The sequence below is a fragment of the Scylla paramamosain genome, chromosome 7 (assembly GCF_035594125.1).
Source record: "Scylla paramamosain isolate STU-SP2022 chromosome 7, ASM3559412v1, whole genome shotgun sequence".
NCBI lineage: Eukaryota > Metazoa > Arthropoda > Malacostraca > Decapoda > Portunidae > Scylla > Scylla paramamosain.
In genome coordinates this window covers 26,607,554-26,634,863 of record NC_087157.1, presented here as the reverse complement: position 1 = coordinate 26,634,863, position 27,310 = coordinate 26,607,554, and the positions used below count along the sequence as shown (strand labels likewise).

General features: G+C 39.6%; 1 protein-coding gene across 2 annotated transcripts; it reads left to right on the top strand.

Annotated features, from left to right (window-relative positions):
* Positions 1–291: 291 nt before the first annotated feature.
* LOC135102274 (DNA polymerase alpha subunit B-like) lies at positions 292–25,615 on the top strand. Of its 2 annotated transcripts, XM_064007232.1 has the most exons (11): positions 292–569; positions 4,236–4,430; positions 11,592–11,683; positions 16,343–16,552; positions 16,825–17,025; positions 17,325–17,480; positions 17,878–17,992; positions 18,316–18,547; positions 23,832–24,026; positions 24,330–24,510; positions 25,061–25,615. In XM_064007232.1, exons 1-11 carry the CDS (start codon positions 470–472, stop codon positions 25,202–25,204), a joined length of 1,821 nt encoding a protein of 606 aa, XP_063863302.1. In that variant the 5' UTR covers positions 292–469; the 3' UTR covers positions 25,205–25,615. The 2 variants fall into 2 exon arrangements, with proteins under 2 accessions (XP_063863302.1, XP_063863303.1); XM_064007233.1 differs by lacking the exons at positions 292–569; positions 4,236–4,430; positions 11,592–11,683 and adding an exon at positions 15,636–15,822.
* The last annotated feature ends 1,695 nt before the right edge of the window (positions 25,616–27,310 follow it).

The following is a 27,310-nucleotide window of genomic DNA, read 5'->3' as shown; positions in this document are numbered from 1 at the left end:
GTTCTTAATCTCTGGCATTTTGCTTTAGGGCCCTCATAACAAATTTCTTAATTTCAAAATCGCCGCTCTTTGGTGACCTTGATAAAGTTGCCATTTTTTTTTTTTTTTTTTTGTAAGTTGTGTTTATATCTAATACTTATATTTATATTTTTCACCAAAGTTTAATAGGAAAATATAAAGCGGAAATTTGTTGCAGTACTATTTTTGGTAGAGTCTTAGAGGAAAGTTGCCCTACTGGATTTTCTTTGAATTGGAGAGAATTGTCTACTCTTCCCTAAGCTCCCGTCCACTTGGCGCGCGTGTGGATCCTGAAGACTGGTAAATATCAACTGATTTTTTTTTTAATTGGCACACGTTGTAGTGTCCACAGTGCACGGGTGCGGGGCGTGAGGTGGTAGGTTGAAGTGGTGCCGGCGAGATAGCAGGTGGTGGTGGTGGTGGTGGCGGCGGTGCGCGGGAAAACCGAGCCATGGCAGGCCAAGAGGAAGGGTTGGCGCTGCACATCTCGGAGGTTATTGAGGAGTTCAGCACCTTTGGAGTGACTCTCTCTGACGAGGCAGCTAACCAGTGTAAGTTTAAGGTGAGAGTTTGGGTTTCATTACAGAACTGCATCTTTGTGCTACAGGTAGGCTTAGGTTCTCATGATTGTTTTTCCTGATGGTGCAATGTCTTGTTAAATAATCACTACTTAAACAGTGACACAGTAAAGGTTACTGTTGTTGACGAGACAGTGTTGGTTTAAGGTTTCATTACAGAATTACAGCCGTATGGTACAGGGATGCTAAGCTAGGTTCTCATGAGTGTTTTTCTCCTGCTGGTGCAGAATCGTTGTTAAGGTATCACTACTTAACAGTGGCAGAATCGTTGTTACTCATTGACAAGGCAGTATAGGTTTGTTACAGAATTAGACTACAGCCTTATGCTATTGGTGTTTTGTTAGGTTCTCATGGTTTTTGTTTAAATATTTTTGATGGTGGGCAATCATTGTTGAATTATAACTATTTTAACAGTGGCACAGTCATGGTTACATATAATGAGGCTATGTAAGTTTTAGGTGACGATATGACTTTTGTTGCAGAATTTTATCGTATGATGTAAAAATGCTTAGTTAGGTTCTCATGGGTGTGTTTATCCTGCAGGTGCACAAGCCTTGTTAAACTGTCACTTCTTTTAACAGTGGCACAGTTGAACAAACTCAGGAATGCAGTGATAGTTTAAGGTGGCAGTGTTGATTGTGGAATTGCAGTCTCATGTTACAAGTGTCTGTTTTTATGGTTGGTGCAGAATCTTTATTAAACGGTGACTAGAGTTAGTGCAGTGATTGTACGAGTGTATGTTTAAGGTGCTTGATTGGGGTTTTGCCCTTCATTAACCTGGTCCACTCATATCTAAAGCTACAGGGATGACTAGTTAGGTCCTCATGGGTGTTTTTTTTTTCTCAGAAACCATGTTAAACTGTCGCTTATAAGAGCATAGAAAAGAAGGAGACTGGAAAAGGTAGGCTGGCCTACACTGGGCAGCTCCTGCACTATCATGAATGTCCTGCCTCCTTGCCAACCTTCTTATTACCACCTGTCTTCTCAATCCATATAATCTTAACATTCTCTTGAAACTACTTAGAGTGTTGGTGTTGACCACACGACTGCTAAGCCAGTTCCATCCACCACTGTTTGTGAACCAGTTCTAACCAATCTTTCCTAAACCTAAACTAACTAGGTAGCTTATATCCATTACCTCAAGTTCTGTCCTGATTATTTACTCTGAGAACATCACTTATGACACCTTTGTTAATTCCTTTTACCCATTTAAATATTTATACTATATCCCCACACATTCTTCTTCTCTCCAGTGAACCTTTACATGGTAATCCTCTCAGTCCCTCAATCATCTTAACTCATCCTCCTCTGCACTGCTTCTAAGAAATCTATGCCTCTCCTATAGTACGGTGTTCAAAACTGCACTGCATAAATTCCATTTATCACTTTATTGACCATTCATACATGTCCAGGTCCCACTGCAGCTCCCTGGCATCCTGGTCTGCCTTTATTTTTATACCTACTATATAAGTTCATCTATGTGGCTCCTAATCCTCGTATCTAAGTCATTCCTCTAGTCTAAGTCCCTTTCTCTGGTAAACCCTGGAATTCCCTGCCTGCTTCTGTTTTACCACTTTCCTATGACTTGAATTCCTTCAAAAGAGAGGTTTCAAGACACTTATCCTTCAGTTTTTGACTGCTGCTTTGGACCCTTTTGTGGGACTGGCATTTCAGTGGGCTTTTTTTTTTTATTGGATTTTTTGTTGCCCTTGGTCAGTGTCCATCCTACATAAGAAAAAAAACGTAATTAAAGAACAATAGGGGCTCCATTAATGAACCCTGTGGAACAATGCTAGTAGCTGCCCACTGCTGTAACCTAATGCAGTTTACCTGCATCCTCCATTCCTTAAAATTAAGCTATGCCCTTATCCAGCTCAGAACTTTCCCTTCAATACCATGAGTCTGTACTTTATCCAATAGTCTCTTATGGGGTATCCTGTCAAAGGCCTTAATGAAATCTAAATAAATAATGTAGTTGTGATCGCTTTCATTACTCTTTTCTGAAACACCAGTAGGTTTGTAAGACAAGATTTTCTTTCCCTAAATCCATGCTGACTATCCTTACTTAATTGATGTTTTTCTAGGTACATTGTGATTTCTTTGGCTATGATGGTTTCCAGCATTGTACATACTACAGAAGTTAAACTAATCAGACAGTAGTTGCAGCTGTGACTTATCCCTTTATGATGAAAACTCCCATGAAAATCTCAAAAACTTGCACTGCAGCCTGTTGGTTGAAGTTAGAATTAGATATTGGTGTGTTTAAGATTATAAGCCTCATTCTGACAGATTGGAACCAAAGTAGGTTTTGCAGCAGTTAATATTTTTGTCATTATTCAACAGTATTAAAGAATGCAGTTATGGGCTGGGCTGTGAAGAAGAGGGAAATTTTTGAATGAAAAACAATGTGCAGCAGGTTTCATGATACAAAATTACCCAAGCAACCAAAAAAAAATAAATAAATAAATAATATATATATATAATATATATATATATATATATATATATATATATATATATATATATATATATATATATATATATATATATATATATATATATATATATATATATATATATATATATATATATAATTTTTCTATTTTTATGTGTTTTTATGGAGGCTTTGTAGAGTACCACTTTGTCATGAAATGGAGCCAGATAAACCAAATAAAGATAAAGATGAAATAAAAAAGATCCGTGAAGTAAATAAGAATAAAAGGAGCTAAATCAAACTGAATGTAACCTAAACCTAATCCTATAGGGTTCCTAACATCATGGGGTCTATTTACCATGTACCTTATTGAGGAAGATGGATGTTGGACGTCCAGTTCATGGTCATTGGCATCTGAGTTTTCAAAATGAATGAATGCATTCATTTATTTATTTATTTATTTTTATTTATTTATTTATTTTTATTTATTTATTTATTTATTTATTTATTTTTAAACAAGGCACTTTCTTACACAATGTAGGCAGTGTGGAACTGAGTGAAGAGCCCTGTTCTTGATGGAGATTTCTGCCTCCATGGTTATCCTTATAAAAGAATTTGATGATGTCATATTATAAGGCAGCTCTTTGCACAATTCACACAGTGTGGTTTATAAGTTAGAGGCAATTTTAAACTGACTGTACCTGGGACCCCACAGGTGTCTCATGAACTCAGTCTCATTGGCTTCTGCTCTTGACATCATAGATTTCTGTGCATATCACCATGCCCAAAAAGTATTAACTAACAAAAAAATGATAAGAGCTTGTGAGACGTTTCCAGAGGAAGGAGATTATATTGTTCCAATCCATGACAAGTCTTCACATGTTTCCTAAGAAATGCTCTTAGATATTGTATTTTGATGGCTCAGTGGCATATTTAGTGTACATATCAAACTGCTGAATATATTTTCTTTACTTTTTTTTTTTTTTTTTTTCCAATGTTTTACATTATGTTCTCATGTTTGCAAAATTTGTGAAAGAGGTAGGGTGGGATAATGAGTGGGAGAGGTGTGTAAGGATAAAGTTTATGTAGAAATTATGTAATGTCTTGTGTCATGTCATGGCCATCCTCTGGAATAACTTCATGGAACTTCATTGTCATTTACCGAGGTGAACTTGCCTAATGAATGCCGTTTATTGCATTGACAGGTTTAGCATTGTGCAAGCAGTATGGTGTTGATGGAGAGCAGCTGGCAGTGCTGTGGCTCACCTTTGCCAGCACACATGGCTATGATAGCGTTACCTTGGAGGCTCTGGAACACCTGGATCGTGTGGAACAGAACTCTTCACGGAAGAAAGCTGCTGCAGAAGCTGCTAGTGCCTCAACTGTCAACAGACTGAATGGTAAGTACAGTACAAAGAAAGAAATGTTTTATTTCAAATTATAAGTAACTGCAGGTCATATTGTGATTGTGATTTTTAAGTGTGTAGTCTTAATACAATATTGATAAATCATTAAATGTATGTGTGAACCATTGAGCATTGTCTTTGAACAGTTCCCCTGTCTGTCCATATGTCTCCAGTACAGTCTTTTGTTCTCTTAATACATTTCACATATTTTTCACATAATATGAATTCACTTCTTTTTTGTTTTCGTTTGATTAGTTTACTTTCATTATACAATCAATAAATTCTTTTCTGCACAGCCCACTAATATTGCAAGCTGCCAGTAAGTTTCTCATGCTAACCAGCAGCAGTTTTAGATATTTTCATAATAGTGAAGAGAAATGAGATGAACACTTGCATTTAATGGAAGCTGATATTATGTTGCTTACTATGAAGCAATTGTCCCCTCATGAAGAGTGGTAGCCAAGACAAACACTCATATACCCATGCGTTAGTGACAGCAAAAAATACTGACTCACTTTAGCTTCTAGGCCTCAATAGGGCAAGAAGAAGAATTCTCATGGACCACACTGTGCAAACATTAAATAAGGCTGCATATTGAATAATCTTCAAATCAGGGCCTGAGAGTCTAACTGGCTTATCCCTGCTATTATATAATAAATCTTTTCCCATATCTAACCTGATCAGCTGATTGAAACAAGCAATGGCAAACCTTTATCAGAGGCCCTTAAGGCATCCCATTCATTCATACATAAACATTTCCTTTACATTCATTGCCATCATCTTATCACTCTTCTAGCTCCACAGATATCCCCTTGGTTCAAACAGCCGTCACAGTTTTATGGTCCCATTTCACATTAAATCTAGTTTCTTGTCCTCCAGCCACTCTTCCATCCTCTCTGTATAGTCAAAACATCCCTGCAGAGCTTTATTAACAAAAATTGCACTTTCTTGTTTCTCTCTTGGTCTATTCATGATACTACATATGTGTTCTTGAGATAATTCATCTCTATTTTATTTGATCTCTCTGCTGTTCCTTGTTTCATGTTTCAGCCACATGTAGTACTGTTGGTATCATTACATCCTCATGCAACCATTGTATCAGTCACTAGTGTAGTATCATCTACTAACATCTGCTAGATTAGATTTAAATCAGATTCCATGCTTTATCATCAAATTCAAGTTCAAATTTACTTAATATTATTGCTTGTATCTCCTTAATTTCACCATTCATGGAAATATTAAACAAGCCAGGCTCATTACACACCTTGCTACATCCCTAATTCATCAGGAAAACATTTACTTACTAGTGTTTGAATAGAATCTTTACTCCCTATAAAGAGTTGGAAGTTAGAGATACATTATAATAAAAGTTGGGTAGTGTTCTTTGAGAAGAAAAGGATGACATATTCAATTCTGAAGCCCATAGTGTGAGGACATACTGGAAGCAATTGTAAAATGAGAGTGAATGGACAGATTGTAGAATTGCCATCTTCACATTGTTTGGGTTGTTTTTGCATATTTATAAATAATGATAATAATAATAATAATTATTATTATTATTATTATTATTATTATTATTATTATTATTATTATTATTATTTTATTTATTTATTTATTTATTTTTATTTTTTTAATTATTATATTAAAAAAAAATTATTAATTTTTGTTGTTAGCCCAGCATACATGATAACTAAAGTGACATGGTAGCTCATCCAGAATGTATATTTTTGGTGTGATGGCTGGATGGATGTAAGGGTGAAGTCGAACAACAGGTCACACATTCTGCTGTTGGATTTTATAAATACTGCTGCTTTATTCCCATTGTAATATTGAGGCTGAATGGGGAGTTTTCGGAACTAAACTGTTAGATGTTGCTGTTTATCTAACTGTAGGGAAAAAGAGCTAAAATATTGTTGTAGTAAATCCCAGGTACGTAAAGATGCATAGAACATTGATCATCATGATACTATTGAAATGATGCATCGACTTTTCAATATCCGGTATGGATAATATTGAGAGAATGTGGTCAAATTATTTATTTATTTTTTTGTGTGTATGATTATTGAGTAAACTGCTAGCATTATCTGAAATAAAGCATATTACAAGTATAAAGACTTGATTTGGACAATAAAAAAAATCACACTGTACTATATAGTATGACACAACCTACTCAGTAACATCTTGGACAATAAAAAAAATCACACTGTACTATATAGTATGACACAACCTACTCAGTAACATCGTGATATATGGCTCTATTTTTTATTTTTATTTTATTTTATTTTTTTATTTTATTTATTTATTTATTTATTTATTTATTTATTTATTTATTTATTTATTGTGTGTGTGTGTGTTGTGTGTGTGTGTGTGTGTGTGTGTGTGTGTGTGTGTGTGTGTGTGGATTTTGGCATCCCTCTCACGAAGCGAGCGACAAGGCAAATTAATCGTGAACCAAAACAAACATCTCTCAGGCGATCCTCCTGCTGCTGTAGTGTCCAGCTCCCGTAATCCATTGCTTAGGGCGTAGTGGAGATGGGCACCGCAGCAACATTCAACTTGTCCAACAACGTGTTTCTTAAGTTCAACCAGCGCGGCCGAGTCAGGTGTTTGTTTTGGTTGGAGATACAGCATTACTAGCCAGGATATTCGAGTTGCCATTTTTTTTTTTTTTTATTAAAATTGCCGTTTCCATAAACTAGGAAGAAGATCTATGTAATTTGGACTTTTGACTGTCACAGACATGTTGCCTTTATGTTTACTGTCGTCTAGATTAAGACGTTTCCAATCAAGAGTGTTTTCATTTGGAAATCTTAAGATGACCAAATAAAGCTAAATGCCGATTCACTAGAAATTCAACTTATATACATTTGTTCATGAAAAGAGTTTGGTTTTACTTGTGTTACTACTTAGAAGGGATTACGTAGAAAATATATTATATAGGCCCATTGCATCTTCATGTAAATAGAATAACACTGTAGGTATATCTGATATTGCTTGTATGTGAGAAAGGAGTTTGTGTCTGTGCTGTCACCTGGTCACAACCACTAGTTCTGAAAACTCCCCATTGAGGGAACTGGGAAACACACACACACTCTCTCTCTCTCTCTCTCTCTCTCTCTCTCTCTCTCTCTCTCTCTCTCTCTCTCTCTCTCTCTCTCTCTCTCTCTCTCTCTCTCTCTCTCTCTCTCTCTCTCTCTCTCTCTCTCTCTCTCTCTCTCTCTCTCTCTCTCTCCTACACACATTTCTTGGAAGAGAAATGTCTTTCTTTGTAAGTACAAAAGAAAGTGTTCAATGATGTGTGGTGAATCACATTTCCTCACGGGATGACTCGCTCCCGCTCAGATGTCGTGCATGTTAGGGATTTTCCACAACAGGAAATATTGTTTAGAAACAATATTTTTAAACTATCAAATGTTTCCCTTGTGTTTACAAATTGTTTGGATACATTTGAGGAAGTTTTCATGGATGGATAGATTAGTGGATAGATGGATGGATGAATGAATGAGAACGGAAGACTGGATGGAAAAGTGCATGAATGGATAGTGAGTGTTTCCAGACTTTCCCAAATGTTTCCGAATGTTTACAGACTTCGTAAACATTGTTTCCAGGTAATGTTTCCTTGTGTTGATGTGGCTCTACCAGGAATGGAGAGCTCTTAGCGGCTGATATGCTTCTCCAGACAAGCTTTTTTGACTTGCTATGCCCTTCGTTTACCTTTGTGGCAACATACATGCTTTTCACGCTTAATTTTCCCACAGTACATGGAGTTACCCCATTGTATAGGTAGATATTCCTTCGGTCTGTGAAGGGGAGGAGCAGTTTGTGATGCCTGTTATATACATGGGAATGTCGAATGGTGTTGCAACTGAATAGCAACAGCTGCAGACATCAGTGTTTGTCTTATAAATGTGCCTTCATGTTCCGCGTACATTTTTACCATTGCAGAAGGGCTCTCAAAGGTGGCATTACGGTGCAGTGCAGGAGTTTTATTAGCGCTGTGTCGTCCATTCTCTTTCCTGCCACCACCCCCAGAGTCAGGATACGGCTTTCTTGAATTACAACAACAACAACAATAATAATAATAATAATAATAATAATAATATTCGTGAAGTTACGGTATAAAAAATATAAGGGCACGAAAATTAATTACTCAGTTTCATATCAAGAATCGACTTTTAGAATATGAGTGTCATTCCTGTGGAACATTTCAACATTTATTTGTATTTTACCCTAAGGTATCATGTGAAAGCAAGTTTTCTCTAGCTTTAATTCGTTTCCATGTTTGCATCTTGTATCCTTCCATAAAAAAAAATAAAATAAAAATAAAAATGAATGAAATTAAATAAAAAAAATGGATAGCCTAGAAGTTTTCAATAAAAAAAAATAAATGAAATAAAAAAATAAATAAAAACTTTATAGCCTAGTTATTTCCTCAACCATTTCTAGTTTGTCCGCGTGTAAATACTGTATCCTGCTTCCTTTACCTATCATAATGATAATAATAATAATAATAATAACTGTATCCTGCTTCCTTTACCTATCATAATGATAATAATAATAATAATAATAATAATAATGATAATAATAGTAAGTCTAAATAAATTAATAAATATAAAGCTAAATAAATGAGTTAGTATTACGCAAAAGTCTAGTATATAAGTTTTTAATCAATAAAGATAAATGAATAGATAAGTAAACCGCTGCAGCCCTAGCACGTTTAATTATAAAGCAAAGTAATAAAAAAAGTGAGGGGGGTGGGGTTAAACGCCAAAGTTTAGTACGTTTAGTTAGGTCTGCCCTCCTTAGCCACTGCCACCCGGGCTCCTACCCCGCCTCTCCCCCACCTGACGGGACTATTTTTTCTCCCGGCACCAACCAAATGGCGGATGCTAACAGCTAAACGATGACTGAAAATTCTCACGTTGTTGTGCACAGGTTTGCGTCAAGCGGAATTATCTTGGAGTCATCGCGATCGGCGGACTTTTTGTGCGTGTTGCCTTCATATATGGGGCGTGGGATGTTATATGTGTTACTGTTGTTAGTGGTTAGTTGTGGTTATAACAATAACAGTAGTAGTAGTAGTAGTAGTAGTAAGGCATTGGTTTCTGCTTTTAATGAGAAGTGGAGAATAATATGTGCAATTTCCAGACTGTAGTAGTAGTAGTTATTGTTGTAGTTTTAGTAGTAGTAATGGTAGTGATGGTAAGTAGTGGTTATAGTAATAATAACAGTTGTAGTAGTAGTAAGGTTAGATCGGAGGAGGAAATATCTATGTGAGTGTCCGTATGTTTTCCGACTATTGCACATGGTGATCTATTCAGGAAGGAAATGAGAGTACTACTGGGAATGAAGCACATATTTTTGGGGGAACTGTGGTAATCATATCGGAAAGCTTGGACAATACATAATTCCTGCGTTCAATACTTATATAACCATGGCCATCCATGTAGTAATAGTAGTAGTAGTTGTTGTTGTTGTTATTATTATTATTACTGTTAAAGTAGCTTGCACTATCAAAAACTCGAAGTATTGCTGTTTACACACACACACACACACACACACACACACACACACACACACCTTACCTTGCCGTGAGTTGTTGGAGACGTGACTTGAGCGTTGCCAGGCTGGCGGCTCATAAGATCATTTACCTTACATCTTGCACGTCACATACACACACGGGAGAGAGAGAGAGAGAGAGAGAGAGAGAGAGAGAGAGAGAGAGAGAGAGAGAGAGAGAGAGAGAGAGTATAGGTAACGTAGCCATCAGGAATGTCAACTTTTAAACCGTATGGAACTGTTTACGAAAGCGTCTACCCCATTCGCTCTTCCCAGCTAATCAAAAAGCCCTTACATACCTACATACATACACATACCTCCCACGCTGGTATCCGCAGCGCTCAACTTGAACGATTTTTATTGTTGTTGTTATTGTTATTATTATTATTATTATTATTATTATTATTATTATTATTATTATTATTATTATTATTATTTATTTTTTATATTTTTATTTATTAATTATTTATTATTATTATTATTATTATTATTATTATTTATTCATTTATTTGTTTTATGGAAACGGGTGGGTGCCATCTTTTCCTTGGAATTGTAAGAGGCGGAACTGCCGAGGTAGTAGGCGTCTTCCTGTGTCCTGGAGTTGTAGTGGCAGGTTGTCTGGTGTTCCTCGAACCACGTGTGAGATGGTTTTCAATTCGGGTACATTTATAGTAGGAAGGGGAGAAGGGAAAGAGTAAAGGAAAGTGAATGGGGTTAAGAGAATGGAAATTCTTTAGATAATCGTGGCTCTTAAACCCGGGCATTGGGTTATGCTGTGTTAGTGAAACAGTACTTTTATTGAGAGAGAGAGAGAGAGAGAGAGAGAGAGAGAGAGAGAGAGAGAGAGAGAGAGAGAGAGAGAGAGCAACCATTCCTGATAAGATGGCGGCGGCTCGGCTTGGAGGTAGTAGTGATGGTGTGGGGGTGGGAGGAGAGAGGTAGGGGGTGAGGAAGAGAGGGGGAAGGAAATAGGGAGCAACAAGTAGGAATGTGAGGGGCCAGCCATCAGTCACTCAGCTGAACAGTGATTCCCACACAAGTTTAACAGCTTCCCGCCTCACAATCTACCGAAGGGGTGTGGCGGCGCCCGTGGGGCTTGGCAGGACAGTGTATGGGAACGAGCCCTTCCCTGGTCTGCCTCCGCGGCAGGTGTAGTAGTGTCTGGGACGGGAGGGAGGAGAGGGAGGCATGAAAGACTGGGAACGCTCTGGGGAAGACAGAGGAGAGGGAGGACGAGGGAACTGGTGGTAGGGAGGAGATGGGGAGGGTGGTGCGCGTGGCGTCTTCACGATGGGGTGGAGGATTTCCTGACTGGATGGGGGGGAGTAGGGGGAGCAGGCAGCCAAGGGGTGGGGGAGGAGTGGAAGGTAACCCACGCCGACCGGTGAAGCAGCAGTCCCACGCCAGCTCTCCGCACGTTGCCATCGCCGCCCCGTGCTCGTTATGGCCTCCCTTGCTACCCCTTCTGGCTGGTGATGGGGCCTCAGCGCCGCCTCTGGGGCGGGAGGAGTGGCGCGTGTGCCTGTGCATGCGTGTGTGTGTGTGTACGTGAGATCACTCCCTGACTCCGTGTTGAAGTCTCCTCTCAACTTGCAGCCAGTTTGGACAATGGCTGTCTCTCCCGTCCCGAAGACGACGACGATGAAGACATCCTGGAGGCGTATGGTGGCAGCGGCAGCGGTTTCAAGGTGAGTGGCGTCAAATCCTCGGCATAAGCTTGACGGCCAGGGCGGGGATGCATGGTGGAAGCCTCGCGGGGATCAGTACTTACGTGGCGCTGATATCTCCGAGGTTCTTTCCTCTGTAGGCTGCTGTTCAAACCCTCTGCTAATACTCCCATTCCTCCACCTCCTTATCCCCTAACTCGAGCCCTGCTCCTTCACCAGTGCACTGTAGGCGGGGTGCAGAAGTAGGGAGAAAATCGCGTGTTGAGCGTTTGAAAGGAACCGGGCGGGCGAGCTGGCTGGCGGGCTTAGGTGAGCATGAACGTCCGCCATGTTGGATATTACCCACAAGTCCGTAGCCTTTCTGTAGTATGTGTGCTGATGGCCGGCGCCTTTCATGTGCCAACCTCCCCCACCCCTCCTGGCCCTCGCACCACGGCTAGAGGGACGGACGACTCGTGCAAGGACATCATATCTATGCAGGGGACGTGGTGATAGCGGCAGGGGATCACTGGGATGGGGGAAGGGAGGGGAGGGGAAAGGCGTGGTAGATGGCAGGTGAGGGAGGGAGAGGGAGGGGGCCAGGTATACCATCACCAACCGTTACACTTAAATCCTCGCCCGGCTGTCCCGCGCGTTTGAACCACCATCCACCACCACTACCACCTTGCTGTGTGAGGTGTTTGGGTATCTTTATCATTTTTTCTTGCTCCCTCGCATCTTTTGGAATTACAGATGCTTTTAGTGGTGGCCAAGGGTCTTAATTATTGTTATTTTTTTTCTTTTTAAGTTATGTCTTTGTTCTTTTGGTTCCCAGGGTTTGTCATGATTTTTTAAGGGCCTTCTTCCGCGCTCACATCGAGACACGGACTCTTAGGGAATTAACCATTATTATACAGAGAATGGCTCCTTGTGTAGGCTTTATAATTCGTGTAACCCTTGCCGTGTCCTATTTCATTATTTAACGGCAAAGTAAAATATGCTGTCATGATTAAATATCACTTTAAATGTGTTTCTCATCAATCATTAATTTTGTATGTCATTACTGGTAGTAGATGGAAATTCCTAAGCCTTTACTTTTTGCTACATAATTTTCGTGGAAGGTTATAATTCTCTCTCTCTCTCTCTCTCTCTCTCTCTCTCTCTCTCTCTCTCTCTCTCTCTCTCTCTCTCTCTCTCTCTCTCTCTCTCTCTCTCTCTCTCTCTCTCTCTCTCTCTCGCCTGTAACCGATATTTTTTGTTTTACATCACTAAAAGTAACAAGACGATCATATCTATTTGCACCTCGGGATTGACGCGTTTACAATATTTACCTTTACCCCAAAAAAAAAAAAATTGCCCTCCGCCTTATTTATTATTATTATTATTATTATTGTTATTATTTTATATATCAATCCCCTCCCCCACGCTTTATTTTTTTTTCTGGCAATTTTATTTTTCCTCTTTAGTCTCTCTCCATTTTTTTTTATGCCTCAACGTTTTTTCCCCGGTTTCTTCACTTGGTGGTGCCGTTCCCGTTTTAACACGGTAGTCGTAGTTGTAGTGGCGGCGGAGGGGATGGTAGTTGACGGAGGAGCAGTAACCTTGAGTAGGGGTAAGGGGCCGAGGGCTGTGGTTCTCCCCTGCCTGACCTTTTCAGAAAACCTCACGGGGAAGCTCTCTCCTCTTCCCTTCCCTTTCCCAACTTCTTCATTTTCTCTTACCATCGTCCCCAGCAAAAAATAGTGTGGCTTGTGTGTGCAGGAGAAGGGTAATGAGGGTAATGCTTCATCTCTCAGAAGTCTAGTTAGGGACACACAGGCAGCACTGGTTCTTATATGCATCATCATTTTTTTTCCATTAAGGTTCAACTGACATTTTTCCCGTTAATTACATAAATGCATGATAAATTTTTGCAATGTTAGGACGCATTTAATTGAGATGGTGTGTCCGTAGAAGGATTGTGTAAAGTTAAGTACGTAATTTGTAAGGTAGGGCTACTTTGTTAATCACACCTGGGAATTGAACTGGCAACAGTGTTAAGTTATAGAATCAATAGCCATAGATCAGGATACGTAACTTGAGGATGAGTTGTGTGTGTGCTTTATATGGTATTTTTGCCTGTTTTTTTTTTTTTTTTTTTTTTTTTTTTTCATACAAAGATCTGTCAGCGCTATGTGGAACAACCCGGTATGTGGATACCAGCTAGAGAGCATTTGTGTGGTAGCGTGCTGGGTGGGTGAGTGAAGGTCTTGTACGTGATCTGATGAAACATGACTAGATCTACACTCATCAACGCGGCCGCGCCTGCAACAGCAGCTGAGACAACGACAAAGAGCAGTACAATAGCGGGAAACTAATGGTAGTTGCAACAGAAACAACATTGAATCGTGTTCATCAATGTCAGATGTATAGCGCGCGCGCGCACAAGCAGTCTTGGCAGCAAGCCTTTCTATCTTTCTTGCTGTCATTGGGATCGATAGAAAGCAGTGTTATTAATATGCATTCGTATGCAGTCTGTTGCTCATCTTTCCTTTCCAACCCTTCCCCGGAAATATAATGAATCCGTTCATTTCCTCGTCTTTGTAACTTCGCCGCCGCCGCCTTTCCTTTCAGCCTTTTCTTCGCTTCCCACCCTCTTTGCCACCCTTACTGCCAGAGATGCCCACGTTTCCTCTCCCCCAAGTTAATCATGTCTTCGCCACAGCCGCAGGAAAGACCCATGTCCTAGTAGTTGGCCAGACGAATAGTCACGTCACCGTAACCTTGCTACTTTGACTGTTGCCTTACATCAGAGCGTCAACATTTTTCACAGTACTGTGCATGCGTTCTCTCTCTCTCTCTCTCTCTCTCTCTCTCTCTCTCTCTCTCTCTCTCTCTCTCTCTCTCTCTCTCTCTCTCTCTCTCTCTCTCTTCACAATCGGTTAGTGGCTGTCAGAAGTCCTTCCTGACGCTTCCCCCACCTCCACCCCACCCATCTTAACCCGTTCCGTCGAGAGTAAAAGTGGGGACTCCGGTGTACGATGCTTTTTGGAATATAACGCAGCGTTGGGTATTGGTTGCGCGGCTAGGCTGCGCGAAGGTCAGCCAGCGGTGGTTGGCTCCTTCGAACCGGCTCAGGCGGAGTGGTAACTGGAGCCACTCACACGCGCTGCTGACCGTTTCCACTCCACCCCTGCTACATGTTACCGTCACTTACTCCATTCCCACCTGCTTGCCGTCCGCTCCCCCCATTCCTCACCCCCACTTTAACCCAACCACACTCACTCTTTCCCATGCTGAAAAGTTATATTGTTGCCAAAGGGGTGTTATTTTTCTGACGTCGCCGAGGTGTGGGTGTCAAAGATAGTGCACAGTGAGGGTGGAAAGGGGTAGTTGTATATAGGCACCGTCTGTAGTCAGGCTAAAGCTACAGATAGGTAGTTGATGAAAACAGTGACTGGTTATTTAAGTCTTAATATCCTTTTAAATGAGTCTGGCAACAGGAACTCACGTCTTAATCAAGTGTTTCCTTTGCTGCTGTAATGGTAGCAGTTTTGGTGGTGGTGACGACCTCGGGAGCGAACAGTCACCTTGGGTGGCGGCAGTTGACTGGCTGGCTGGCTGAGTGGCTGCAGCTGCTGATAATACTCGTATAAAATGATATTCGAACTCCCTCACGTCTTGGACCACACCCCTGCCCCGGCAGTAATTTCCCTCTCCACACGCGAAGTCGTTATTGCTTGAACTCGGGAAGTGCAGTGGGAGTCAATGAGCATTTCGGATTAAAAAAGAAAAAAATTGCGGTTAACACCTGTTCTTAAGAGTTTGCGAGATGTTTTGCGTTGTAATACGCAATGGTGGCCGCTACTAAGTGATGTGTGATCTCTGGTGGATGAGCGAAATGTCGGTGACAAGATGCTGCACTTGAGGAGTGACTCAGTCGGTGGTGCTGGGTGGGTATGGCTCTGGTGCATGTTAATTCCTGCCATGACTAGATCCATACTCATCTAGGAACACCAGGCCTTAATTTTCGCGCATCCAGCAAACATCCGCGAGGTGCTGGCTCAATAGAGTATCCGCTTTCGCCCTGCCATCAATCAGTCATCGGTTTCGTTTTCGTATCCTGTCTGGACTGCATGGAGGGCACGTGTTTCGACAGAGGAGTCACCGATTTGCCCTGCGGCATCTGTCATTTCCGAAAGGTTGGTTTTATTTTCGCCAGGTGAAAGGAAATCAGTCTCCTTAATTGTTGTTTTTTAGTTGGTGTATTGAATTGATAGTGGTGTGTTGCTCTTCGGATGGTGGAGTGGGAAAGTTAGGAAATCTTGGTGTATCCGTAATACCATCCTCCTTCCTTTCAGTAGTGCATGGAGGACCATGTGTTATACAGTATTGATTAGGGATGGGATAAACTACATAGCAAACAACACAAAAAACTTGGAGCTACTCTAGTTCGTAAGAGATTTACCCTTTTTTTCAGAAAGACTTGAATGCTACCATATAAAGTACGTACCATCACTGTTTAAATTTATACATTGTACTGTAGGAAGGATGAATGTTTTGTGAAGATATAATGCTTGTTGTTTATTGTATTGTAAAATTATGAATTAGAATGTCATTCTGCTCGTACAAGAAAGGGATGGATGTGTATGGTTACTTCATAAGCTCAGTAAGTCAGTTTAGTTAGCTTCATAGATAATCAGTGATTTATGATATCAACAGGCTCCCAAGCAAACGTTAACACCCAAAAACGAGAAGCCCAATGGTAAAGTTCGCTCCATCTCCGCCCAATTCCACTCTGCCACTCTTTCTCCTACTGTGGCCAGCCCATCATTGAAATATTCCAGCCGCACCAATTCTGGTACTGTGGTTGTCCAGTATGGTGCCCCTGACAACACCACATGGACTGCCAATCCAGACTTCCATCCAGAGGTAAGTGTACTTTCAGGTTGTGATATGAATTGGTTGTGTGTAATCTTAGTGCTAATACAGTCACTTTTGAGGTTGTGAGTGTTTGATGAATTTTTGTGAAATGAGTATATTAATTTGTTTTAAAACCTTTCTAGTGTGAAGATTTGAAGATTGCATCAATTTGTACTAGTACCTCTCTGTGTTAATAAACCATTATCCCAACATTGTTCCTATTAATAACTTGAGCCTCCATCATATTTATTGGAAATGAATGTTTTTGTGCCTTCTCACAGGTGAAGTTGGTTGGATGTTTTGATGAGCCACCACTGACCAAAGCTTACAACTTCATGTATGAGAGGCCAGGTACAACTGGAGAGGTGTTGAGTGACATGACACTCAGCTTGGCTGAGGAGATGCAGGATATCATGCTGAAGAAAGGCAAGCAAGGAGAGGAGGAGGAAGAAGAGTACTCAAGTGTTAACACAATGACCAGTGTAAGTGTTAATGTAATCAGTGTATGTTTTGACTTGTAAGGTTTATACCTATTACTTGGCAATGTCTCAGCCCTTCTTTGAAGATAAGGTGCCATAACATTCATTAATTGACAAGGACACATTTCTTGTGTGTAGGGTTTTTTTGTTGTGCATAAGCATTTTGTAGGCTTTAGTGCGCTTACAAGAAATTGTGTTGTGATATTTATATGGTAGTTAAGGATTTCATGTATTGTAATTGTTTTTATTGTTCTTGCTATAGTCATTAAATAATCCAAGAAATTAATTTGTTGTGGTTGCAGGAGGCAATATCTACTGTAGGAAGAGTATGCTGTGACTGCAGTAGTCACCTAAATGCTGCCTCAGTACTGGTGGAGGGATGTATGGAGGACAACAAGAGCAGCGTGGTCCAGTTAGATCTTTCCCAAGTGAAGGGTTTTTCCCTGTTCCCAGGGCAGGTAAAGTTTCCTGTGCCATTGTCTGGTTCTTTTCCTAGTTTGATGGGTGCTGTCTGTGGTATCAGTTCTTGATGAAATTGCCAACTGGCATTTGAACATGGTTGCAAAAAACAAGCAGAGATTATCATTAGACACTGTATGCCCCAGCTTCATTTATCATTAGGCACTTAATTCCTGTGTTTATAATGTGAAAATTAAGCATTATTTGCTCTGTTTCACACTAAGAAATTTTTGGCAGTACTTATAGTTGCTCATAATTTACTGAAAATATGTGAATAATCTAACATACAAAACCTAAAGCAATAAATCATGGCATTATGTATTTCTATGTTAGCTATTTATGCTGATCTCAGGAGTTTCTTTGTTAAATTACTATATGTTATATTTTACCCTTCAGATTATGGGCATAAGAGGATCAAATCCAACAGGTAACAAACTGCTTGCTCAAGAACTGGTGGATGGCAAGCTCCCTCCAGAGCCTACCTCTCCAATCACAATATCCACCAGCACAGGTTTGTGGTCACTTCAACCTGTTGTCAATTCCTGCATGGATGGATCAAAATATCTGCAATTTACTTTTTTTTTTTTTTTTTTTTTTTTTTTTTTTTTTTTTTTTTTTATGCACTTTTGGCACTGGAAGCCTCATTCTCTGATTGCATTCTCAGCCCTTCTTGGCCAGGGAGTTTATTATAAAGTCTTGTGCTTCAAGAATAAAAGGAGTTCATATATATTGGCATTGATGGATAAAGCAGAAAAAATGGTAGAACTTCAATGCAAGTTTTAATACTTGTGTGAGAGAAGGACATACTGGCTGCTAATGAACTACAATTAACAGGTCCAGTTCAGCTAGTAGTGGCAAGTGGACCTTTTACCACAAGCAGCAACTTGCTCTACGAACCTCTCACCGACTTCTTGACTGCTGTGCGCAACAACCCACCTCATGTACTTGTCCTGTTGGGTCCGTTTCTTGATGCTGGCCACCCACTTGTGGTTGGTAATGATTTAGGAGAAACCCATGATGCTGTGTTCAACCGTTGTCTTCGCATCATTTCCACCACGCTAGAGAGGTGAGTTGTTAATTCTAGAAATCTGTATTCATAATCCCTGACACTAAGGGGCAGAGTTATTGGTTGAAATGAGTAATAAGATCATTTATCCTGTCAGAGATCTGAGAAATGGTACTGATTTTTTTTTTATCCAGAGTAGTCCTCTTTTCTTCATCAAATAAAAAGAGTATAGAGTATTAAGGTTTAAGATCACTTGTTGAAATTGTCATGTTATTCAAAGATGATAACTCGTGTACAATTGTGGGGTTACATTAGAAGAGAAGTTTATGGTACTACAGCTTTGGTTGCAGTTTTCTTATGTATATATAAGTGTGTATATACAGGGATTTCTTGAATTATGCGAGGGATACATTCCTGAAGGGATCATGTAATATAAGAATCGCATAAAGTGAACATGATTACTGAATTAAACTGTACAGTACATACCAAGTCTGGAGGATTGCATTCAGTTGAAGGATATGAGTTGTGGGATATCAAACTTATAAAGAAGTTATGTTTTATTATTGCTTACTTGCACATGTTTATATTAAGCTGTACTGTTATGTAGATTTGTATTGCTTACCTCAGTCACTGGGTAGCTCTGCCTCTGACTCCGCCTCTGCCTCATGCTCACTGGACTGCTCTGTAGCAGACTCCGCCTCCATGTTGGGTGTGTTGGGTGCATCAGGGTCTGTGTCTGATTCCATGACTGGCTTGGGTGTGTCTGCTTGAAAAAATGCTGTTATAGATTGTTTCTTTTTTTGATGCTTTTCCTTCAGCAACACTTCATAGCAGGCTATTTTGCTTACTACTCCTCTGGTAACTGCAGTGCTTCTCTCCACATTTGGATAATTTTCTTCTATGATTTTCATTGCTTGCCTCAACAAATCCATACATTGCAACAAGTTTGTGGCTGTCAAAGTTCACCGAAGTTGATCTTCTGATGCTGCTGCTGCTTCCCTCATTAGAGAGTTCCTCCCAATGAGGATGTCGTCATCTTCCAACTCATTGAATCCTATCTACTGTGCAAGGCGAAGACTCTTCGTGTTGGCACTGGCCAGATTATCAGCAATATCAAATCCCTTGAAATTGTGAACGAAATAAGGGCACAGCTTCCTCCACAATCCGTTCAGACACCATCTTGGCACCTCCTCCCATGACTGCTTGATAAAGTGCAGTGCATCCTTGACTATGAACTGTTTCCAATAGTCATGGACTGTGATGTTTTGTTCAGTCACCTTCACAACATCAGCCAATGTTAATCGCAAATAATATGACTTTAATGTCTGGATAGTGACATGATCACAAGGCTGAATCAGAGAGGTGGTATTTGGTGGCAAGAACACAATCCTGATTTTGCTACTGATGTCTGCCAGGTGCTGGGGGTGGCTAGGAGTGTTGTCTATGATGAGCAAAATCTTGAAGGGTAGACCCTCAGGGCAATAAAAATTCAATAAAAAAAAAAGCCCACTGAGATGCCAGTCCCAGAAAAGGGTCCAAAGCAGTAGTCAAAAATTGAAGGATAAATGTCTTGAAACCTCCCTCTTGAAAGAATTCAAGTCATAGGAAGGTGGAAATATAGAAGCAGGCAGGGGGTTCCAGAGTTTACCAGAGAAAGGGATGAATGATTGAGAATATTGGTTAACTCTTGCATTAGAGAGGTGGACTGAATAGGGGTGAGAAAAAGAAGAAAGTCTTGTGCAGCGAGGCCGTGGGAGGAGGGGAGGCATGCAGTTAGCAAGATCAGAAGAGCAGTTACCATGAAAATAGCAGTAGAAGACAGCTAGAGTGGCAACATTGTGGCGATGAGAGAGAGGAATTGATGAGATGTAAAGCTTTTGATTCTACCCTGTCTAGAAGAGTGGTATGAGTGGAACCCATCCAGACATGTAAAGCATAATCCATACATGGACGGATAAGGCCCTTGTACAGAGTTAACAGCTGGGGAGGTGAGAAAAATTGGCAGAGATGTCTCAGAATGCCTAACTTCATAGAAGCTTGCTGTAGACCAAGTTCTTGGTGGAGCTTGTTCTTGAAATAGTCGCTGAACACCACTCCAGTCATTCAGCCCTTTAAGTTGGCATACCAGTAGATGGAGAGGAATGCCTTGTGTTAACCCTGGCAAAGAAATCCAGTGTAAGATTTTTATGTAAAAATTTATATGGAAAAGCATACAGAATTTCTTAGGGTCAGTTGAACTGGCAAACATAACATTGGAATATCTAGCTTCTAGCATCATTTGAACTAGGCATACGAATAATTAGACAAAACAAAACATGTTCTGGTGTTGTTTGATGCTAGCTTCTAGCATCATTTGAACTAGGCACATGAATAACTAGGCAAGACAAAATATGTTCTTGTGTTTGATGCTAGCTTGTAGCATCATTTGAACTAGGCACACGAATAACTAGGCAAGACAAAAATGTTCTAAGTTTAGCATTGTTTGATAGTAGGCACATAGACCAATAAATTTTCTTGTTTCTGGCATCACATGAACTTCACACCCAAAAAATCAGGCAAGATAAAGAACTTATTCTAGCATCCAAATCGGACACAGAAAAAATTAAAATGTCTAGCTTCTAACATAAAAAAATATTCAACTCTTACCTCGAGTGATCTGGGATTCTTGGAGTGGTAGATAAAATTAGTCACCCTTGGTGTTAGCTCACAGGAGCAGCATCAACCGGTCCATTGATGCCTTGAATCCCGGTGCTGTAGCTTCTTCTGTGGAGATGTAGGTTTGGTTAGGCAGTTTCTTCAATAATCTTTAGCACAGCAGTGTATTCCTCTGCAGCTCAAGAATCTGCTGACACTGCTTCCCCCCCACCATCTTCAGATTATGAAAGCCATACCTTTTCTGGAAGTTCTCAAACCAACCAGAACTGGTGCTGAAAGGCTTCTTATCTTCTGCTTCCAAATTGTCATAGATTGATTTCACCTTGGCCTGAATTAAGTTGAAGCTTATGGGTAGGTGCGTCTTGTTTTAATGGTCGATCCATGTGGCTGACATTTTCTCCATACACTGCATCTGCATCTGCACAGGATGAGCATATGAAGATTTACAACCATTCATTGGAGTTCCTGCTTTAGCACTGGCACAAATTTTATCAGCGTTACTCCTTGTACTCCTAATTGTGCTCTCGTTCAACTTCAATGCATTCACAATCACTGAAGTTTTCTGCCCCTTATCAGTTCTCTCCAGGACTTCTAGCTTTTGCTCTAGGGTTAAGGTCTTCCTAGATCTCTTCGGTGTGCTGCCACTTGCTGTAGAAGTTGAAGGGCACTTGGAAGCCATGGTAAAAACTGTGGTAAGGCACTGAGAGAGGAGAGCGGAGAGAGACGTTAACACTAGCGGTGCGCAGGTAACAATGAGTTTGAAGCAACGTGCGAAGTGACAGCTTGTTGGTGGTACACATGGGGAACACCTGGTGACATCTGGTGGCAACATCACGGAACTAAACCAGCCATGCAACTTGATTTTTTTGATATCATGTTTTTCTAAACAATCTGTGTAATATGAAAATGACTTTTTTTCCTCGTGTTATTTCAAAATTGCATATTCTAAACACACAAATAAAGAAATCTGTATTTTTTTCCTTGTGTTATTTCAAAATTGCATATTCTAAAGACAAAAATTGTGTGTGTGTGTGTGTGTGTGTGTGTGTGTGTGTGTGTGTGTGTGTGTATGTATGTATGTATGTATATATGTATATATATATATATATATATATATATATATATATATATATATATATATATATATATATATATATATATATACACACACACACACATACAGTCAGCACCAAATGAAACGTGGACAGCATGCAAACAATGTTAGTTAGCTGAAGTTGTAAGATTTGTTCACAACCTGGATGATAGAGAAACAGGAAAATGATATACAGTACTCATCATGGTCTCCTTTATTTGTTGATGGGGAATCCCTTCATCTTCAGAATTGACCTGAGACTGTCAGGGACAGAATCTGCTAAGTTTTCGGCAGTAGACTGGGCAATCCCCAACCACACCTTATGAAGGGGTGCCTCAAGTTTTGGGATGGTAGAAGTGTCTTCCTATTGTAGTTTTGTTTTCACTATTCCCCAGAGGTTTTCTTTTGGTGATATATCAGGACACTGAGCAGGCCAGTCTGAAATATAGTCAACTTCACAGCTACAGAGCCATTCCTTCACGATTTTAGCGGTGTGACACATCTTGCTGCAAGATCTCAGCACCAGTAACTGTGAAACAGTTTGCTAAGTTATCGTTAAGGATATTCAAATAAACCTTGCTGTTGATCTTTAGGAAGGATGACAAGGTCAGCCAAGCTGCTGAAAGCAAATGCTCCCCACAACCATGAGGTAGGGAGGGTGCTTAATGTTCTTTACAGTAAAGTGCAAGTCACAGGCTGACAAGTCACGGGGACCCCACACTTTTGTTCCTTTATTATCGCTAATGGAGAACGTAGGTTCATCAGTACAGAGCACATCTCATCTTGCATTGTTTTTCATTTACAAAAGGTTTTTTACGAGCCCTCAGTTTTCAATAGTCTAACTTTTTCCGTGTATTTCTCTGAATAGTACAAATTGATACATTTCTCAGTAGGAGAGGCTTCTGTTCCTTTAATTGTTTTGCTGTAATGGAAGAATTTTTGTTCAATTCCCACTTTGAAGGTATTGTCAGTCACTTTTTTTGCTGGTCCATCTCCATGTTTGTGGAGAGGGATACCCTTGCATCCCTTACTACGCCATTTTCTCACCAACACACTTACTCTTTTTCTGGGTATGCCTGTAACACAGCCTATTTCACAATTTGTTTTCCTGATCTTATGCAACTCAGTGACACGAACTATATCAAATGGGCTTGTATGTTTGCCACATTATGCAACAATGAGGAACAACAAAATATTTCGAGTACACACAACATTACAGGCAGCCGTAAATCCTTGATCTCAGTAAATCACTTCGTTATCCGATGTCAAGTCAAATATTAGATCCGTTAAATCAGCTGTCAATGTGTGAGGGTGTGAGCTAAGTTGCCATGTATTCTCCCAGCGCATTTTTCAAACTGTGAAACAGATAGTGGTGCAAGGTGCACCAGGAGTTTACGTTTCGTTTGGCGCTGTGTGTGTGTATAATATATATATATATATATATATATATATATATATATATATATATATATATATATATATATATATATATATATATATATATATATAATTTTTTTTATTTATTATTATTATTTTTTTTTTTATTTCATTTTTATTTTTTTTATTATTTTTATTTATTTATTTATTTTTTTTCAGTACACCTACTCAGGTCATTCTGGTGCCATCAAGCAGAGATGTGTGTTCTCCAATGGTGTATCCTACACCACCTTATGATGTGGCAGGTAACTTTACCTGTGTGAGTGATCCAGCACTTGTGAACATTGAGGGTGTTGTTGTAGCTCTCACAGCAACGGATGTTCTATTCCATCTTGGCAAGGAAGAAATCTCCTCGTAAGTTCTCTGCTGACCTCATTACTGTAATGTTGAACCTAACTGTTTTGCATTTAAAATATTCTAATAAATGCATTCACCTATGGCCTAGGTACTTTGAATCTTGTTTGGTTGATTGATGTTCACAACTCTATTTCATAGATGTTTGTTTGTAGAATGGAAGCAGAGGTATTAACATCACTCCTTGTGGAAATATGCCATTCAGACTATGCAAAGTTAGACTTGGGTGTGCTACTGATGAACCTAACTTTGTATTAATTATGATGTAAGTATATATTATAATAGCCATTCTTTCATTTACAGAGCATCTCAGGATCGTCTGGTAAGGCTTACTCGTCACATTTTGAAGCAGCGCAGCCTGTATCCCTTGTATCCACCCCATGAGAGCATGTGTGTGGTCATGGAGCAACTGGAAAACTATGTGCACTTGCCATACAAACCCCATCTCCTTGTGATTCCATCAGATCTTCGCTATTTTGCTAAGGTGATTGTCTCCACCTTAGATTCTCTCTCCTCCCCTCCCTTTCCACTATGACCATCAACTTACATTCTACAAGCATTGCACTGTCAACAGCATATTGACACATGACAAAACCCACATAATTCAGCTTAATTTTGCACATGCATTTCCATTTCATTTTGCCATAACTTATTGAAGATTGTAAATAGTCATGACAACCTCACTTCCATCTCACTCCCATTCCTATCACACAACATTAATCCCTCCTCCAAACTCTCACAGGCATATGCTTTCCTTTTTAAAATGCCTCCCACACAGTAGATTTTCTTACAATATAAACTTTAAGTTTCACTCATGTCTTATGCTTATTCCTAGATCCATAAAGACTGCATACCGCAATATCCTTTATTATCTTTTATTGGTTTGTTACTTGATATTGGATGTGCAGCTTCTTTAATCAGTCACTTCTAAGGAAACTAATTGAATTTTGTCTATTGATTTTCTGATTTTCAGTTATTTGCTTTAAAATTACAAATAAAATACAAATTTATTTGTAATTTCTTCTGCATTCTAGGAAGTGGAAGGCTGTGTTGTAGTAAACCCAGAGCATCTAGCAAAAGGTCTCATTGGAGGAACCTATGCAAGAATAGAACTGCATCCTCCTTCCAACGATAAAAGAATGGTAAACTCCATTAATGTAAATGTTCTAAAAGTTTAAGACCTATTGTTTCTACACAAGACTTGTGAGATGCAATGGTACAATCTGCACAAGTGCATTTTTAATTTTAGGGGCAGTTTTTTTATTTTTATTTAGCTTCCAAGTCTGAACTTTAAATTTTCCTGAATAGAACCATTACTTGTGTGAGAATTTTCCTGAATAGAACCATTACTTGTGTGAGAAGTCCTCCTGGTAGTTTACATACTTGTTTTACTTCTGGATATTCATTTGTCATTTGGAAGAAAAAACTTTTATATATCAATTTATCCAATTAAATGCAAACATCAGATTGTATAATTCAGCACATAGGTAATTGGCTATACAAACTTAAATCTTTACAACTGAAAAGGTACTGTTATTTAAGTCGCACATAAAGATTTAAATGTATTGCTCTAGTAAAAAATGTATATATTATGTTTTTTATTGCCCCTCCTAAAAAAAAAAATTACTGTAGTTATTTATGTATCACATTTAACCTTTATTCAATGTTTTGTGTGTTCTCAACACTGTCTAAATCAGTGCCTAATCTTGTTTGAAGATTTGAAGGTAATCAAAATACTGAGATATCCAGACAAGCTAGGGATTTGGCAAATTATTCCACATCCTGTAGAGCTCTAAGATGATGATATCCACCAGATACAGTTTTAAGAGGTAACAACTCGACTTGTTTGAAATTAAAGAAAGCTCAGTGCTGGTTGCCACTCACCTTAGAAACCCAGGTGCTGTATTACCAAAGATTCTCAGAGTTCACCTCTGCCTTCTGCTTAGACTCATGCTTATCTTTTAAGTATCTTCAAATTGTGCTGAGATAAATTAAAGTCCCAATATGAAATGGTGAAAGAGCAAAAAAGTTAAATCTTATATTTCTCAATTTTTAGTTAATAGTGCATTCTTTTTTTGGATTAAATAAAAAATTACTTATCAATTTTATAAAGAGCATAAATGTGTTTATTAGTAAGCAAATTAAATGTACAAGGTGTGGGTATTTTGTTTTGGTGTTTACATCCTTGAGCCAGTGCTGTCCCACCACTCCCACTCAGCGCCTCCTTTCCTGCCTTATTATTTATAGAGATGACCCCTAAGGCCAAAATGGCCAATAGAAGAAACCCAGCTTTCCTACCTTGCCAAGTCATTATACGAAGAAAGATGTAGTCTGAAGGGCTTCACTCATTCAGCAGCACAAAAAAACCTGCATGGGGCTCTGTTACTACGAAAGTAAAAGAGAGACTCCAACAACAGGACACATGAAGGTCCAAGCATGTTACTAAGAAAGTAAAAGAGAGACTCCAACAACAGGACACATGAAGGTCCAGGCATGTTACTAAGAAAGTAAAAGAGAGACTCCAACAACAGGACAAATGAAGGTCCAGGCATCATTTCTGCAGAGCTGCATTTTCCATTGACTACATAACACTGTAATCTTAATTACTAGTGTCAGTGCATCACTCCTTCCTGTGGGGCACTCCAAGGCATCTGTGAAATATGTCACATAACACTCCTGCAGCTCAGGTGATCATTGAGAATATTCTTATGGGACATAATTCTTGAGGTGGTCGGCTCAGGTTTGACGCTCCACCATCTTTGGTTAACTTAGTCTTAGCATAACTCTTAAAAGTTAGCAGATTCCGGACCTGTCTTAAATTTAAGATCTAGACTAAGCACAACTAAGCATAAGAGTTGGGCTGAGTCAAACCTCTATAGTTAAGAATCTTTGTTAATACAGCCCCAGGGACTGTATTAACAAAGATTATTAAGGGCTCAGCACAGTTATGCTTAGTGTCATGCTTAACTTCTCAAGTCATACTGAGCCTCATGCTTACTGTACCAAAAAATTAAGCCTGGTCCAGAGCGTGCTCAACCTTGTGATTAAACAAGTAAGGACGGCCAACCATCAAGGAGCCCGAGCCTGCTGCCTCAAGAATTACAGGCCCTGTAAGGATGTTTTTTGGTGACCTGAGTGACCCTGAATTGCTGAAAATATATAAACAAGGTTTGTGGGAGTGTTATGACAGATTTGGAGGAAGATGCCTTGGAGAACCCCACAAAGTTGTGATGCAGTGACAGTAGTAATGAAAGTAATCATTGTTTTTATTTAGCCAGCAGGAA